Source organism: Ostrea edulis, chromosome 7, assembly GCF_947568905.1.
Source record: "Ostrea edulis chromosome 7, xbOstEdul1.1, whole genome shotgun sequence".
In the NCBI taxonomy this organism is placed as follows: domain Eukaryota; kingdom Metazoa; phylum Mollusca; class Bivalvia; order Ostreida; family Ostreidae; genus Ostrea; species Ostrea edulis.
Window position 1 is genome coordinate 56,771,888 of NC_079170.1, and position 18,454 is coordinate 56,790,341.

Sequence of the window (18,454 nt, forward strand, 5' to 3'; positions counted from 1 at the left end):
TGAGTATTTAAAACATTGTATTGACCAAGAAATTGTCAATAATTGTATAATATAGAAGGACCTGGCTTATTGTTGGAACAACTACATGTTATATTGCAGTAAAATCTCTGTATGAGCTAATTGCCTCAAATAAGCATTGTGGCCCTTGAGTCTCTTATTTCATAATCAATAATCCATTAATGTTTCCTTTACAGAACAGAATCTGTGGCAGAAAAAATGCTGACAAACTGGTTCACATTCTTGCTATATAAATTTTTGAAGGTAAAGTGTCTCAAGTCATTGTTGTTTATTGCTCACCTGATTAAAATTTGTCCATCATCTCTAAGCTTTTTATGTTTTTGACTTTGAATCATGAATTTTTACTAATTTGAGATGACCTATTTCAATTGGTGATTGTCTGTCACTCATTAACATTTGAACATACTCAACTTCTCTCACAGACGAAAAAAGATACCTCTGCCACTTTTGGAGGGTATATGACTCATGTAGGAAAAATGCTTTGTAACAGTTTCTCTTTAAGTCCTGGAAATGGATTGATTGTAATAATGAGTAGGGAAGTCTGTTAAAGTTTTGAAACTCGTAACGAAAGGGGCCTTGGGTATGACAATATTGATCATATTGTGAAAAAGCCTTAAATCTTTCAAAATTATCTTCTTTATGATAGATTTGGACATCAGTGTTTAACTAAAATGTATTGAGAAAGGATCTGATTTCAGGACTGTGCAGGGGAGCCATTGTTTTTGTTGTATCAAGCCATGAAGAAACAAGTTTCTAAAGGACCAGTTGACATGGTTAACAGCGAAGCTAGGTTCTCATTGAGTGAAGATAAATTGATTCGACAGCAGTTGGATTACAGACAAATGGTAGATCACACTTACTTGACAGCTAAGTATTGTATTCGAAATTAATTTAGCAAAAGAACCCCTTTACATTATTTGGTATTGATCTAATGTTTTCTTTGATATGTTCATGCAGGAGATCTTTGTGACAGACTTGCATGAGTTTTCCTCTCCCATTCCGGTACGAGTGCTGGATTGTGACACCGTATCACAAGTGAAGGAGAAGATACTGGATGTGTTGTATAAACATGTTCCCCATAGTAGCAGACCTGTGAAAGAAGATGTTGACTTAGGTAGTATTATCATAGTAAAATTCGGTTGATACCAACTAGAATGATTTTTATGCCCCTGCCATGAAATGAACGGGACATATAGTGTTTATTCTTTTCCATCATCTTTGCTACAGTTGCACATATTCATCTGAAATTTGGTATATAGATGCATCATGAAAATATCCAGGTCAAGATCATATTTGAGTCTGGTTGAATAAGTTTTGATGGAGTTGTGTCCCTTGGACTTGGAAAATTTCAAAACACTTGATGGTTTCAGCTCATTATTTCAGTCATATTGGACATTTTTAATTGAAATTCAGGGTATAAATACGTCTCAAGAATACATTGGTCAAATTCAAATTTTGTTTCCGAAAAAAAAAAATGACAGAGTTATGCCCCATGGACAAAGAATTTCCTCTCATTATCTCAGAAATCCATAGTTTTTTGCTTTTTTTCCACAGTCATTTATTATTATGAACAAATATGCATCATTAGCATTTTTTTGTAATTAAGTGATTATGGTCTACTTTGTACTTTTATGTCCTTAACAACTTAAGTGATTCATCTTCACAACTGATTTAAGAAAACAAAAGCACCAATGTTATTTTTTAGGGGGGAGGAGGGGGTGTTCTGTTTTACCCCCTTCAACATGCAAATATTTCAAATTGACTGTCAGCAGGGACATTTGTGTCCTATTGACACATCTAGTTTACTCTTTTGAATGTCAGCAGGGACATTTGTGTCCTATTGACACATCTAGTTTACTCACAAACCACTTTCTATTTTCACCATTTCTGTGTGCCATCTCTTTGGGTATCAAACAAAAATTGTTTTTAATAGGCCCTATGGATGGGCTAAAACTAGTAATATCTTAAATCATCAACTTTACATCTAGCATATAAACTGAAGGCATAGTTTTATTGAGCATGAAGACATCTACCAAAATTATGAACTTTTGGCCCCTTGTCTTGGAGGTTCAAACCTAAGGGTGTGGCTACATGGGTACTGTCCTCTTCACCACTTCTGATGATTTTAGCAAGTAAATTAGGTGCATACAGTACACGACACGAGTTTTATGCGTGTTCCACGCAACGCGGTGAAACAAATTTGCCCCAAACACGGTGGACCTTTAAAATTGTCGGCACGTTTGAAGTCCTATTTTTCCGCGCTAGCTAGACATTGAAGTCCACGGAGGATCTCTGTGGATGCCACCGCGCATCTCCGTGGATGTCACCTGTACCTCCGTCGATGCCACCGTGTACCTCCGTGTGATAAAACAAAGAGATAATTTCCGAAATGATTCACCCAAAAAACCTTTTCGCTTGGCCAGCATACATGCCCTCACCCCATTACTTATTTAGAAATTAGCTATAAATCATTCAATTCTTGTAATTGTTGTTTAGTGATATGTTGGTGTTTTCGGTTCCTATCCGTATGTAGACTTCCCTGCAGACGTTCACACCTTTTTATGAAATGCCCAAATTCTCGACATCCTGTATATAAACACCTGTGTTATTCCTACCACTCGTCGGTACATTGTTTCACGGCACGTGCAGCACAATTTCACCAAATAAAAGAAGGGTCATGAACAACGACAATCACATGCCAGTAATTTCAATTTGATAAACAGCAGTTCAAAGAAATGTGTACCATAAGCAATAGTTTATTTTTACGTAAGGTTTTCATTGTAATTAGGAATATGTGATTAAGGTCAGCTATATACATGTACATGTTTACATTGGATATGAATTTCATTATGTACTCAACTGTGAAGCAATGTGAGCAAAGAATCAAATTTTTATCACTTAAACAAATAAATATTAAAACTATCTTTACTTTTAAACAAACCTTTAGAAAACTCCGTACTTTCATTAGGAAAATTTCATTAGAATGCCCATACTTCACATTAATAATAACACGGTTTTTTTTTAGGTTTTTTTTTTCTAACTTGATAAATACTTTATTACAGGCATGTATTATTTACTAAATGTATATATAACAGCTTTTTGTCTTTATATTTTTATATACCATTGCATAATGGTGATGAGATCCAATAAATTGAATTGAGTACATGTAGTCTTGAAATATCACAAAGTAAAGAGTTAACAACGATTGAAATAAAAATGCAGACGTTTTCTCGTTTATTCAGTAACTCAATAACTTGCGCGTCTTCTGAATGAAAGTTGTAAAACAAACGTACTAGGTTTTGGTCAGTTATAACATAATACGGGGGTAAAATTCATATAATCTCCGCTAGCAATGGGTTTTGAGTCAACTGTGCCTTCGTGCACGAATAATCTCGGCTAACGAAGATGAAAAAAAAACAACTATTTTTTATGATTACCAATGCTCTCTCTCTCTCTCTCTCTCTCTCTCTCTCTCTCTCTCTCTTGCTTTCATTATCTAATGCATCTAAAGATTAAATTAAAGATTTTAATAATCGATAGCGTATATGAATTAAAGCAAATAACCGTTAAGTCATTTCTGTTTATATTTATATTAGTTTTTTTTCCATGAACTAGTTGCATTTGACACTGAGGATTTACATCCTTAAATATTGATTACAAGCACGTAGAATCGGAGAGGGTGTACTTTGAAAACTTGAAAGGTTTTCGTAATCGGACAATTTAAGCACCATTTTTGTTGTTATTTTATTGCTTGTCAAGAAATTTACACAACTTAACCGGCAACATACCAATTCTGATACATTGAAAAATATAAGTAATGTTAGCACGGGGCTCTATAAAGTTCAATCTGCAGTTTGGTCATACTTCGTCATTCAATAACTTATTCAAAATAAAATAAAATGTTTGTCGGGTTAGCGGTACTATGATGTATGACTATAACAATGACCTGTGTATAACTTGTACATTCCATGCAAATTCGAAGGGGTTTTCGCCTCAGTAGAACAATGGGAGTCAGCTAATCCGTGTATTTGAAATCAACAGAAGTGCTTAGGTTCTTGCGGAAAGTGTGAAATATATTGGGTCGGCGTAAGACCCGTGATCTTAGACTAGATCTGATATCGCGCCGACCCAATATATTTCACACTTTTCATGAGAAGTCAAAACCCAAACTAGCTAACCGTAATTTAGTTATACTGTGAGAAAGACCCTAGGAATTTGCATGGTATATACTTATTATACAAAAATCATTGCATTATCCAGACACTCCCGATGAACATTTTTTTTTTATGAAAACCTCTATCAAAGTACATCGAACATAAGTCTCGGTTAAATGTAATTAACTCGGGATTTTAAAAATAAATCATTCGATGGTTTGTATTTTTGCTTCTATTAATTACGTAATAAATTAATTCCAATTTGTTAATCATCGACAATGCTCTAATTTCTATATTGGATCAAGTTATATTTGTTAAAATGCATATTAACACAATATGATGGAGGTAATTATGTGAAACAGCGCATTTGTCACAGAGAGAGAGAGAGAGAGAGAGAGAGAGAGAGCACATCTGTAATTATTAAATATCCCTATCACATGTTGTACATGTATGTTTTTCATTTACTGAATATACTAATTCGCATTCAAAACAGGAATTGCCTGCAAGTACGCATTATTTAAACATAGAATTTAAGAATATTTTAATGAAGAAAGAAGACTAAAAGAAAAAAAGTCAAAACCAGGTTTTCTTAAAAACATAATATATAGTGTTTGGTATCATTGGAATCGGCTCAATATGCTGAAAAACAATATATGTATCGGGGGGGGGGGGAATATTGACATTTTTTCTTTTCTTAAAATTCCACCCTTATCTTGATTATTTGACCTGCGGCACATTTTCACATCTCCCGCAAGGCGCCCGTGGCCAGAACAAAGCTCTTAGCAGCTGTGTGTATTCGCAAATAACACACACCGTGGAACACGGAGGACATGGTGTATTTCCGTGGATTTTCCTCCGTGGTCTTTCCACGGTGGGGTGTATAAAACTCGTGTCGTGTACTGTAGTTATATTGAAGATGGATCCTCTACTGAAATCCAGGCCCCTTAGGATTCAGCTTCCAAGATGGGGCTATATGAACCATGTACATTATATGTTTCAACATCATCTTCTGCATCTCTGAGCATCTAGGAAACAATCTAATTGCAGAGCTATATTGAACATGCTGGCTGCAATCAAGATTGTGAAATGACCTCCCCACTTTAGCTGTGACATACAGCCTTTCATGATTTAGTAACATAAAAGTTTAGATTATGCTATTTACAATGTCTCAAGATGTTCATTAAAGTACACATCCCATGTTATCTATTCTTGCCTAAAACTACTTTAAGTGTTTTAAACGAAATATTTTGTGTAGTTTTATTTTTAGTTTGAAAGCGATGAAATTCAAATTTTACGCTTAAATTATGCATATTTACTTCAATATTTTACGTGCCATTATGTATGATGTCATATGCAACATCGAGCGAGGTTTGAAAACAGTTGTTAGCCATTTCATTAACAGATTAGATATAAGACCCGAAAAATGCCAATTATCACGTTAACGGCTTGTAAATAACATTGCATCAGGGTGTTTTGTGCTGTTTAAGGGTGTACTAGCTGTCAGTAGAAAGGATTTAGACAGGTTTGTTTTCAATTTTTCGAGGGGAAAATGTGGACAATTTTTTGTCAGCACAAGGACTTTTCCATAAAAAAGCCCCATTTGCCTTTGTCTATGTACTATTTAGCTCACCTGAGCTGAAAGCTCAAGTGAGCTTTTCTGATTGCCTGTTGTCCGCCATCTGTCTGTCTGTAAACTTTTTACATTTACGACTTCTCCAGAACCACTGGGCCAATTTCAACCAAACTTGGCCAAAAGCATCCTTGGGTGAAGGGCTTTCAAGTGTGTTCAAATGAAGGGCCAATGTCCCTTTCAAAGGGGATTTAATCACAAAAATAGGATGGGTCATTTAAATCTTCTTCTCAAGAACCACTGGGCCAGAAAAGCTTGAAGGGGGGGGGGGGGGGGTCATACAAATTTATAGGGAAAATCTTTGAAACTATACTTCTCAAAACTACAGGGTCAGGAAAGTTGAAATTTACATGAAAGCTTCCTGACATAGTGCAGATTCAAGTTTGTTAAAATCATGACCCCCGGGGGTAAGATGAGGCAACAATGGGGGATCAATTTTTACATACAAATATATAGGAAAAATCATTAAAAATCTTCTGAAAAATCACTGGGCCAGAAAAGAAGCTTACATTCACATGAAAGCTTCCTCACCTAGTCCAGATTCAATTTTGAAAAAACCATGCCCCCGGGAGTAGGTTGGGGTCACAATAGGGATAATTTTACATGTGAATATATATGAAAAAATGAGCCAAGGTGACTCAGGTGAGCAATGTGGCCCATGGGCCTCTTGTTCAAAAAGCAGTTGGACAGAGGCCCAGATAAACTGCAATAAAATGGTTTTATCAAAGCTAAGCACTGCTAGGCATTTTGTTTTGGTCCTGAATACACACTTGCACCAAGTGACCTTGACCTTGTGTTACATATAATGTTTGCTCCTAATTTTCTACCAACTGGTAGATTTACCCTCCACCCCAACCCACCCCACCCCACCCCATCCCCTGCAACAAAGTTGTGGGGGAGGGAGTATACTGGAATCGGGTTTTCCGTCTGTCTGTAGACACAATGGTTTCTGGGCTCTAAAGCGTTATCCTTTCCACCTACAGTCACCATATACATATAGACTACCCATGGGACGAAGATGTTCCCTATCAAATTTGAGGTCAAAGGTTAAGCGCATTGGACATCGAAGTAGCAATATGGTTTCTAGGCTCCAAAACGTTATCCTTTCCACCTACAGTCACCATAACATACATATTGACTACCCATAGGACGAAGATGTTCCCTATCGAATTTGGGGTCAAAGGTCAAGTGCACTGGACATCGAAGTAGCAATATGGTTTCTGGGCTCTGAAGCCTTATCCTTTCCACCTACAGTCACCATATCATACATATGGGACGAAGATGTTCCCTATCGAATTTGGGGTCAAAGGTTAAGCGCACTTGACATCGAAGTAGCAATATGGTTTCTGAGCTACAGTCACCATATCATACATATGGACTACTCATGGGATGAAGATGTTCCCTATTGAATTTGGGGTCAAAAGTTCAAAGGTTAAGCGCACTTGACATCGAAGTAGCAATATGGTTTCATCTTTTATTCATTTCTCCCAAGAGAAGAGACTACCCAAGGTTTTGTCATGCCCTTTCTTTTTTACACTCAGGAAAGAGGTAATTTATACCTAATAACAACACCCTTTGGGAGATTGGGGTAAGCCGCCCCCCCCCCCCCCCCCCCCCCCCCCCCCCCCCCCCCCCCCCCCGCGTATTCTTAGTGAGCATTGCTCACAGTACCTCTTGTTTTCCCAATTTCAAGCAAATGTTGCTAATTTTTCCAAATTGGAAAGGCTCAAACCCCTCTTTTCAAGTAAAAAGAAAAACCTGCAGGTGAGATTTTGGCTAGAGTTTTTTATATCATTGCAGGAACTATATAGAGCAAATCTGTGGTATATACTTGCAATGTAGGATTCAATGAAGAACGCAAACTAAGGATTTTATTGTGTATTGACCTTGTGATACTAGATGTATTTAAGGTGTGAGTTAAGGCAAGTTAGAAGATAGAAATCATGCTTGGAGGATGATGACATTTTTATTCTTAATGATGTCCAAAATAGGGTGATGATATTGTTGCCTAGTGTAATGCTGTAACATACACATGCTGTTGCCTATTGTAATGTTGTAATTTAACATACACAAGTGTGAAATTGTAACATACACATTTTCAATTTAAGCCATTACTGGTAATCAAATATTGTGTCACAATATAAGAAATTTTACAAAGTTTTCAATGCACATGATATATTTGGACAGAATGTGAATGTTCCCAGCATTTGGTGCTTTAGTATCTAATGTATGATATTTTTAGACAGAATGTGAATGTACTGTTGCTTTAGTAACTAATATTAAAGTAGATTTGTGTGTATTTTGTCAACTTTTCTCTGTATTTTCTAATTTAGTACAGCTTGGGGGAAGTCGATGTAATGTGACATTATAGCAACCCGCATTGTAAATAAGTGGTCTAGGCTGTCCAGCGGACCTAAAATTCCTTTAAAAAATCCTAATTATTTTTTGTTTTGCTAAAATTCCTTAAATAATGTTCAATTCAAGGAGAATTCATAAAAAAGCCCTAAATTTTCATGTCAATTCCTTTTTTTATGCCCCTGTCATTGAAGATTCAGGGCATATAGTTTTTGGTCAGCCTGTCTGTGGCAAAAAAAACTTTAACCTTGGTCATCTTTTACACCATAAAAGGTAGACTTTCATATTTGGTGTATGTATTCCTTGTAGCAAGACCTTTTGCATTGACATTAAAATCTTTGACCTGGTGACCTTTGACCTGCTTTCAGAAAATTCTAATATAATCTTTTTAACCATAAGGCATTGCTTCATATTTAGTATGTGTATTTCTTGTGAAAAGACCTTTCCATTGGTACCAAATTTCTAATCTTGTGAGTTGTGACCTTGAAATTGACCTGACCTACTTTGAAAATTACTCACTAAAATGAGCTCCACTTAGTAATCCGGGGGCATCATTGTTTCACAAACACGTTTTATATTTCTAGTCTATCAATTTTGAAAATGATTTCATACTAAGTGTGTCTTAATGTAGTTTGCAGACCTATTAGTCCTCTACCGACAAAGTCGAAGGGGACTTTAGGTTTGCGCTCCGTCTGTCTGTCCGTCAGTCCTGCAAATCAGTTTTCCAGACTTTTTTTATGTGCTTGCAGATATTCATTTGATATTTGGTACATTGCTTTGTCATAACAAGTTACAGATCAATTTCGAATTTCGTCTCGGTCTGTTGAATTTTCACCAATTTTTGGCCCTTGGAAAAATAGCATGAATTATCAGTTTTCCGCAATATTTTTTTTATGTGCTTGCAGATATTCATTCGATATTTGGTACATTGCTTTGCCATATCAAGTTAGAGATCAAGTTTGAATTTCGTCTCGGTCCGTTGATTTTTCATTACGTTATGGCCCTTTGACTTAGAAAAATAGCATGAATTGTTAGTTTACATCCAATTTTTTTTTTTTTTTTATCTCTGTAGATAAGAGTACTACACTCATTAAAACTTCTAGCATAGTAATACAACAATATAGCTAAATTATTCATGATCACCTAGATGTCACAGTTTATTGACTTGGTTAGAAACCTAAACCTAATTATAAATTTGTCTTTTTTCCTGGTGTAGTCTCTACTCGAATAGTAGTTGATGTCCAACCATTCCTATCCTGGTTCCCCAATTTCTCCATTTACCATAACCTACATAATGAACTTTGAATATTGTTATGGTACAGTATTTTTTGCAACCAGTAGGAGACTATGTATTGCCATGCAATACTCTCAGAATGCTTGTTGATACTAAATTAAATTGAAACTAAATGGATATTTAGAAAGAGCAGGTAGTCCTTTACCAAAATTATAAATTTGATGATCCCCGGGGTAGGGGTTCTGACCCCAGGGTGAGGCCAAACTTAGTATACAGTATTTATCTGTATGTTTGCTGATCTGTATAAAATCTAAATGCATACTTAGGAATAGCAGAAAAGGATGTACAAAAAATGGTAATTTTACAACCCAGGGTTTTGAATCTAGGATGGGTCCAAATTAGTCATATCTTTTAATGTTTTAATGTTAATAGACCTATTATATTGTTTAAAGCCTTTCATCAGTGTATGCACTTTTTAGGGCATTGAAGTTTTAAGAACACATCTTGTTATACTGTTGCTTAATTTAGAATTTAGCTTAGATATTCAGAACAGGAATTTTTTTTTCTAGATTTCATAACTCTTGGGAGTAGTGATACTTTTTCACTAGTACGCAGGTGACCAATAAGGCCTGTGGGGCTCTTGTTTTTGTACTAAAATGGCCATGACTTTCTAATCAAAAATTAAAATGAATTTTAATTCTGTTGTAGGTTTAAAATATTAATGCCCATTGAATGGTGTGAACCATAGATGTTAAATTGAATTTATGTGGAAGATATATTTTAGGACTCTCAACTAAGGAGCATCATCAAAATCACTTACACATGTATGGAAAGCCAATGGGATCAGAATTTTATCGTGTTACATGCTGAACTTTGATTACAAATTAGGCGAATTCATTTTCATAAATTAACAAAACAAATGATGGATTTACTTATTCCTCAAAACAAGTTTTGCATTTATCAAAGAACAAATTCCACACTGAAAACTTTCAAGTTTCGAATACGCATTTCTAACTAAACATTGAACAATTAATGCATTTACACAGTCATTCCAACCTATTGGATTGATATTTCACTAATATAATAAATACTGCAATTATCAAGTTACATTTAACTTTTCTACATTTACAATGAGCAAATGGTGCATTGCATAGTTTCAAATACAGTTTCAGGGGTAGAAATTTCACCCCTTTGGCTTTCCATACAGGTGCAAATGTTTGCATTTAATTTTGATTGTCTAATATTCAAATAACCTGTAAATCTCTTGTGAATTAGAAAAATGGAATGATATTGACATTATAGGTACATACTAGGATGATTGATTGGTTGTGCCTAAATATAATGGCACCACTTTTTAAATGGGTATGCGTGGATGTTTGGGGAACATTTTTAACTGTCCCCGTTACAGTTAGAACTAGGTATTAATAAATCTGTTACAAATATTTTGGTAGTGCTCTTGCTGACTGGGCAGTTTTCTGGTTATTTTTCACAATCCTGTAAAGAGGTAATAGATATTTACAAGCTAATTAAAATCATATCTTCTCTAACCGTTACACTGGAGAGGGATCTGACAGCATTGTATTTGAGGTCATGTTATTGACCCCAGTCTCATGAATAATTCAATTAATATTCGACCAATAACAATAGCTTGACAAAGACCAACCAGGGATCATTTTATTGAAGCTTATTTGGATTTTAAGTTAACAAAAATAGCATCGCTTCATGAAAAGTTTTAACAAATTCCAACTATCAGCATTTAAAAAAAGAGCAAAGGAAGGTCTTAGATATTATACAACCATTATTGTTAAAATATATTTTCTATGGCGTTCTAACATCGCTCATGGCTACTACCATCGTCGATGATTATTCTCCAGTGCCTCTTCGTATTTATCAACATGTGTATGATAAATACTAAGTATGTTATGATAGCAAAACTTTCATGTTAGCAAAAGCCGTCATTTGATTGGTCAAGTGTGAAAGGTGAAATAACATGACCTCAAACACAATGCTGTCAGATCCTTCTCCAGTGTAATGGTTAGAGAAGATCTGATTTTAATTATATTGTAAATATTGATATGTAAAGGCTAATATCTAATTAGGATTAGATAGTCAAGGAGAACATTGTAGGTGTCAGCAAGATGTTTAATAAGGGTTAGATTATATATAGGTATATATGTTATTCAGTGCTAAAGAAACTAACTTTCTCAATTAGTACTGACTCCTCTTTAGCCTGTGATTTGATCAAATTGTTACATCTGTAACAATATAACTTTGTCATCACTATCTTCATTTTACAAATCATTGTCACCATCACCATCATCCAAGCAGGTGCTCTGTCAGTGAGAGTGGGTTAATGTACTGTTATTGGTTCCAGTTTTGTATGATAAATCTGCTCATACCACAGAGTGGACCAATGTGAACAAAGGAGGAAGGCTGATTCTCCAGGATGACGATTCCACAACGCGAGTGGAGGGAGAGTACAAACGCTTGAACACACTGAGTCACTACAAGGTAAGTCTTACAAATCCATAATGCAAACTAGTTACTTTGAGAGGAGGAAGGGAGGAGTGTAGATTTAAGCCAATTTGTTTACTGTTGAAAAGCCACATTGACAAACTGTCCATTCACTGTCTGTATGAATTTTTATACCACAGTCTTAATGGTATGGGTTTTTGTGGCCTCTTTGAATTTTATGGCTATACATACTCATATTGTGTCCAGATCATATCTTGCACACTGTAAGCATGGTGGTGAATCACGTGACTTTGACATGATCAATTAGATGTAAAATTGGCATCAAAAGGGAAAATTCAAATGAGTAACACCTTTATCAATAACGAATTGTCACATAACATCCTCCTATCAATATTTGAAGAATTTTCTTGGGAACAAATCTATACTAAAATGGTAGTTCTACGTGCAATAGAAGTAGAGAATACTGACACAGATTTTTGTTTTCAGTCAAAATCTTTCCAACTACCAAAAACCTGTGTCAGTGTTCTTTGCTTCTTCTAGTTGTCAATATAGTTCTAGATATTGATATAATTATATAACAATTGTTTCCATTCAATATGATCCAAGGAGAGACATTGTTTTTGTACTTTCTTTCCATCCATCCGTCTGTCACAAAATCTTGTGAACGCTTCTCCTATATGGCTTATTGGATAGACTTGAAACTTTGTACAATGCTTCATTGCCATATGTAGATGTGCATATTGTCAGGACAGGAGGATCCATTTATTATGCCCCCCTTTGAAAAAGAGGGGGCATATTGTTTTGCACCTGTCGGTCGGTCGGTCTGTAGACCATGTGTTGTCCGCTCAATATCTTGAGAACCATTCACTTGATGATAATGATATTTCATATGTGGGTTAGTTATGAGTAGAAGAGGATCCCTATTGTTTTTCAGGTCAAAAGGTCAAGGGTCAATCTACTCTGGACATAGGAATATAATGTCCGCTCAATATCTTGAGAACCCTTTGCCTGAAAGACATCAAACTTGGCACACTGGTACATCCTAAGGAGTAGATGACCCCTAACGATTTTGAGGTCATATGGTCAAAGGTCAAGGGTCAAACTGGGCATAGGAATATACTGACCATTCAATGTCTAGATAACCCTTTGCTTGACAGACATCAAACTTGGTACGCCAGTACATCTTCAGAAGAAGATGACCCCCATTGATTTTGAGGTCACATGGTCAAAGGTCAAGGGTCAAACTGGACATAGGAATATACTGTCCGTTAAATATCTCGAGAACCCTTTGCTTGACAGACATCAAACTTAATACACTGGTACATCTTCAAGAGAAGATGACCCCTAATGATTTTATGGTCAAAGGGCAAGGGTCAAACTTGACATGGGAATATACTGTCTGCTCAGTATCTTGAGAACCCTTTTCTTGACAGACATCAAACTTGGTACACTGATACGACTTCAGGAGAAGACGACCACTATTGATTTTGAGGTCACATGGTCAAAGGTCAAGGGTCACAGTAGACAGGAATATACTGTCCGTTCAATATTTTGAGAACCCTTCGCTTGACAGACATCAAACTTGGTACACTGGTACATCTTCAGGAGAAAATTACCCCTATTTATTTTGAGGTCACATGTTTAAAGGTCAAGGGTCAAACTGGACATAGGAATATACTGTCCGTTCAATATCTTGAGAACCCTTTGCTTGACAGACATCAAACGTGGTACACTGGTACGTCTTCAGGAGAAGACGACCCCTATTGATTTTCAGATCACATGGTCAAAGGTCAAGGGTCAAACTGGACATTGGAATATACTGTCTGCTCCATATCTTGAGAACCCTTTGCTTGACAGACATTAAACTTGGTACACTGGTACATCTTCAGGAGAAGATGACACCTATTGATTTTGAGGTTACGTGGTCAAAGGTCAAGGATTAAACTGTACATAGGAATATACTGTCCGCTCAATATCTTGAGAACCCTTTGCTTGACAGACATTAAACTTGGTACACTGGTACGTCTTCAGGAGAAGATGACTACTAATTATTTTAAGGTCACATGGTCAAAAGTCAAGGGTCAAATTGGACATAGGAATATACTGTCCGTTCAATATCTTGAGAACCCTTTGCTTGACAGACATCAAACTTGGTACACTGGTACATCTTCAGAAGAAGATGACCCCTATTGATTTTTAGGTCACATGGTCAATCCACTCTTGACATAGGAAGATATTGTCTGCTCAATATTTTGAATTGATGATACTACTCTCAATTAAATGATGTGTGTGTGTATAACCCTTTTCAATTTTGCACCATGGGGGGGCATATGTGTTTTACAAACATCTCTTGTTTTCCTAAAAGTTGTGGATCTAAGGGGGGTGGAGGATGTTAAAATAGCTTGTGAACGCTTCTCCTATATGGCTTATCGAATAGGCCTCAAACTTTTTACAATACTTCAATGCCATTTGCAATTGTGTATATTGTCAGGACAGGAGGATCTAATTGTTTTCCTAAAAGTTATAATAGATCTAATAGGGGTGGAAGATGTTAAGATAGCTTGTGAACACTTCTCCTCCTATATGGCTTATGCGATAGACTTGAAACTTTTTACAATACTTCAATGCCATTTGCAGATGTGTATATTGTAGGGACAGTAGGATCTAATTGTTATCCTTAAAGTTATAGGGATCTGAGGGGTGGAGGGTGTAAAATAGTTTGTGAACACTTCTCCTATGTGGTTACGGGAGTTCATAATGTCTATGTTCCTGCTTTCTCCTCCATACCATGCAGTACATTAAGGAGAGGATGTTTCATTTGGAGCACTTCCAATTTAGGGAACTGGGGAGACATTTGTTTTTCATAAAAACAATCTTTAGTTCATCAAAGAAATGTTAGAAGGGAGGCTAAAAGAAAGTGATTGGTTTGATTTCTGTATGTTAGGGGTATTAGTATCACTCTTAATGACCTTTCACCATTGTACAACATAATACTTGACTTTGTAGAAAATATTGGAGATAATTGTTTATCACTCCATTATTCAACTTTAAGTAATTACATGTAATGGATGATCATGTGAGTGATGTAGATTATGGACTAGTGTTGTTGTTAGTTAGGTAGGACCATATAGGGTTATGGGACTTGTTTGATTTATGATGAGGGTAATGTTTCAGGTCCCTGATGAAGCACTGATGTCCTTGGTGGAGAAACAACCACCATCTTACAACAATCTGTCTTTGACAAATTCAGAAAAGTCTACCAGATTCTATGGTAAGTACTTGGATGTGTACAAATAAGAGGCATTATCGAGAACGAGTCGTACAGTAATGGACCTTTAGTCATGGATGATAAATCAGTTTATATATCTAATCTATACATGTAGAGAATATTGTAGTGAGGAGAGTAAAACAAGTAATGAAAAGAACTTTTCCAATTTCCTTTCACTTTTCAAACATATATTTATGTAAATCTATGAATCATACCACAGATGTTTTCAATGTGTCTTAAGTTGAAATTTACATGAAAGCTTTACATAAAGTAGATATAAGTTTATTCAAATCATGGCCCTCAGGGGTAGGGTTTGACCATAATAGGGGATCAAAGTTTCACATGCAGATTTATTGGAAAGTTATTTTAAAATATTCTCTTCAAGAACAACAGGACCATGATTAGTCATGTTTAAATGCAAGCATCCCCAGGTAGTACAGATTCAAGTTTCTTCAAATTGTGGCTCCCCAATAGGGGATCAAAGTTTTACAGGAGCTTGTGACCTTGCCCTAAATGCTTTAAGATAGAGCTTTCATATATTGCATATAGATTTCTTATGACCTTCACCTTCTCCAGAACAGCAAGGTCATTTTAATCATATTCATGTAAGGCATCCTCATGTTGTTGATTGTATATTGTTTAACGTCCCTCTCAAGAATTTTTATACGCCCATCGAAGACAGGACATATTATGGTAGGGCTCTGTCTGTCTGTCCGGACTTTGTGGGCAGGATACAGACCAAACCATAAGCTCCAGGATCTTACAACTTGGAACATTTGATCACCATGATAAGAGGAAGATGCCTATCATTTTTCAAGGTCAAGGTGTATCAGTTAATAGGAAAACCTTGTAGGCAGAATACAGACTGAACTATTGGAGCTAGGATGTTACAACTTGGTACATATAATCACCATGATGAGAGGAAGATGCCTATTGTTTTTCAAGGTCAAGGTCATAATATCAGTTTATAGGGAAACCTTTGCAGAATACAGACTGAACTATTGGAGCTAGGATGTTACAGCTTGGTACATTTAATCATAGTGATGAGAGAAAGATGCCTATTGTTCTTCAAGGTCAAGGTTGTAGTATCAGTCAATAGGAAGAATACTGGTGATTTTTTATTTTGATTTTTTTTTTTTTGGAAAATTAACAACTTTTCCTCAAATTGAGAAAAATCATTTATAGTAAATTAGAATGGTAAAAATGCATAGAATAATCAAATATAAGGAACAACAAATGTTTTTGTTCGAGGTTTATTTCAGATCTAATTTTAAAATCATAAATCATATTTAACATTAGATATGAATGGGAAGACACACCTTGTATAGATAATATTTATTTTTTCTTAGAATTACTTATTATCTAATTTCATATTAAAAAGATAACTAGTTCTAATTGTAACGGGGACCGTTACATATGTTCCCCAAACCTCCCCCAATTAAAAAGTGATGTCATTGTAAACCTATAACAAAAAATCATTTTTAGCCTTTAATTACATGTAGTGCGTTTAATATGGTCATTTCAGTACCAAGAAATGAAAGAAAGTATTGCGCATGCATACACATGCACGCGAATTGCGCATGCATACACATGCACGCGAGTATGATTCTGCATTTTTGTTGATATCATTCAACAGGCCTTTGTATCATATACCCACAGTATGAATTTCATAACGTTTCCATCAAATATAAGGAAGTTATAGTGATTTTAAAATTGTCCAATCAGAATTCAACACACGTGCATGCACATGCTGAGCAGTAGTTTTAACCACAAGAATTTGTAAGGAGTACCAAGACACACCTAGAACCTTAAAATCAAAAGAATTTGATGAAAAACAAAAATGTTATCGTCCTTTAAAAAATCAAGTTTTGAAAGACGATGCATGCGCGTGTGTGTTGGCATTTTTTTTATTACACCAATATATAGATACGCATATTATCTACCTATGCTGTGAATATCAACTCATTAGCTTCATTCATAAGAGAGTTACAGACGTTTTAGTATTATCCAATCAAAATGAAGTGCATGTACGTGCAGATTAGTCATTTTGACCATGCAGATCAATTAAGGATCTTCAATACCTACCTATGATATAAATATCAAACCATTTCAATGAACAACAAAAAAGTTAGACTGATTACAAAGTTAGTGTATGAAAATTGTGATGCATGTACGCGCGTGAAGACGAAATGAATATCATTTTTTACATCTACAAATGATATACTACCATCCTATCAAGGTTTAATATCGATTTCTTTAATATTCTGATTTTCCATTTTTTTGTACCAAAATTGCAATGCGCGTACTATCATCCTGGAAAGTTTCATATTGATACCTTTTGTAGTGTCTGAGAACACTCCCAGACAAAAAGTCCGGAGAAAAATTAGAATAACTGGAAATTATCTCATTGCGAGCAACGAATAGGTCTTCCGTCCAATTTTTGATGAGATAGGAACTTGACTGGGAGAATTCAATTAGTGAAGAACGACTATACATGAAAGAAATAAACACCTATTTTTAAAAAAAAAATTGAGTGATTGACACGTACATGTAAGACATGGTTTATCAATTGTAAACAATTTCGGTTTCGTTTTATTTACTTTCGAGTATCTCGGGAGTCCATAAAACGACTAAAAATTCCACATTGACCACGTAGGAATCCACACTAAAAAATTCCATGAAAAATACTGAGTTTTGGGGCAACTTCCAGTTTCGAACAACCAACTTCCAGTGGAAATGGTATGATTTATTACACTCTATTAAATATGCTATGAGCATTAGGCCATGCCAATTTGTAATCTAGTTTGTCTGATTCGCCGCTTCTATTTGTAATAAATCCAAATAATAATATTATCAAAAAATAATATCCGCCCGCTTGTTCAATATTTTCGACTTTTTACAACAAGAGCACAAACGACCTTGATGTATGTGCTGACAAATGACAGAAGCGTGGGCTCTCGAGAAATTCCCTAACAGTGTAATACGGTTAAGTTATTCATGATGTCTATCTTAATACGTACGATACTTCATAACACTGGATTGGAAGTTGTTCCTTATGCTGGAATCGAACTGAAAGCCGATGAAACTTTTGAAGTGCTATTCGATGCCACTATTTAGAGAACATCGACAGCGTACGATTGATTGATTATATATTGTCAAAAGTCTCTCTTGAGAATATTGCACTCACATGAAGACGCTACCATTGCCGGTGAAGGGCTGCAAAATTTAGGTCTATGCTCAGCACTTATGGCAGGAAGGGATCTTTATCGTGCCACACCTGCTGTGACACGGATCTCAGTTTTTGCAGTCCTATCTGAAGG

The 18,454-nt window shown here is 35.7% G+C and overlaps 1 protein-coding gene across 7 annotated transcripts in view; it reads left to right on the top strand.

Moving 5' to 3' along the window:
* Positions 1–18,454, top strand: part of LOC125653306 (plexin-A2-like) — a 157,341-nt gene that overhangs the window by 118,578 nt on the left and 20,309 nt on the right. For 4 of the 7 annotated variants that reach the window (XM_048882707.2, XM_048882710.2, XM_048882711.2 and 1 more), the window contains 5 exons: positions 195–261; positions 717–863; positions 976–1,132; positions 11,766–11,902; positions 15,041–15,137. In XM_048882707.2, coding sequence (XP_048738664.2) covers positions 195–261; positions 717–863; positions 976–1,132; positions 11,766–11,902; positions 15,041–15,137 — 605 coding nt within the window. The remainder of the gene's footprint in view (positions 1–194; positions 262–716; positions 864–975; positions 1,133–11,765; positions 11,903–15,040; positions 15,138–18,454) is intronic. The other 3 variants (XM_056144785.1, XM_048882709.2, XM_048882712.2) reach the window with 1 other exon arrangement.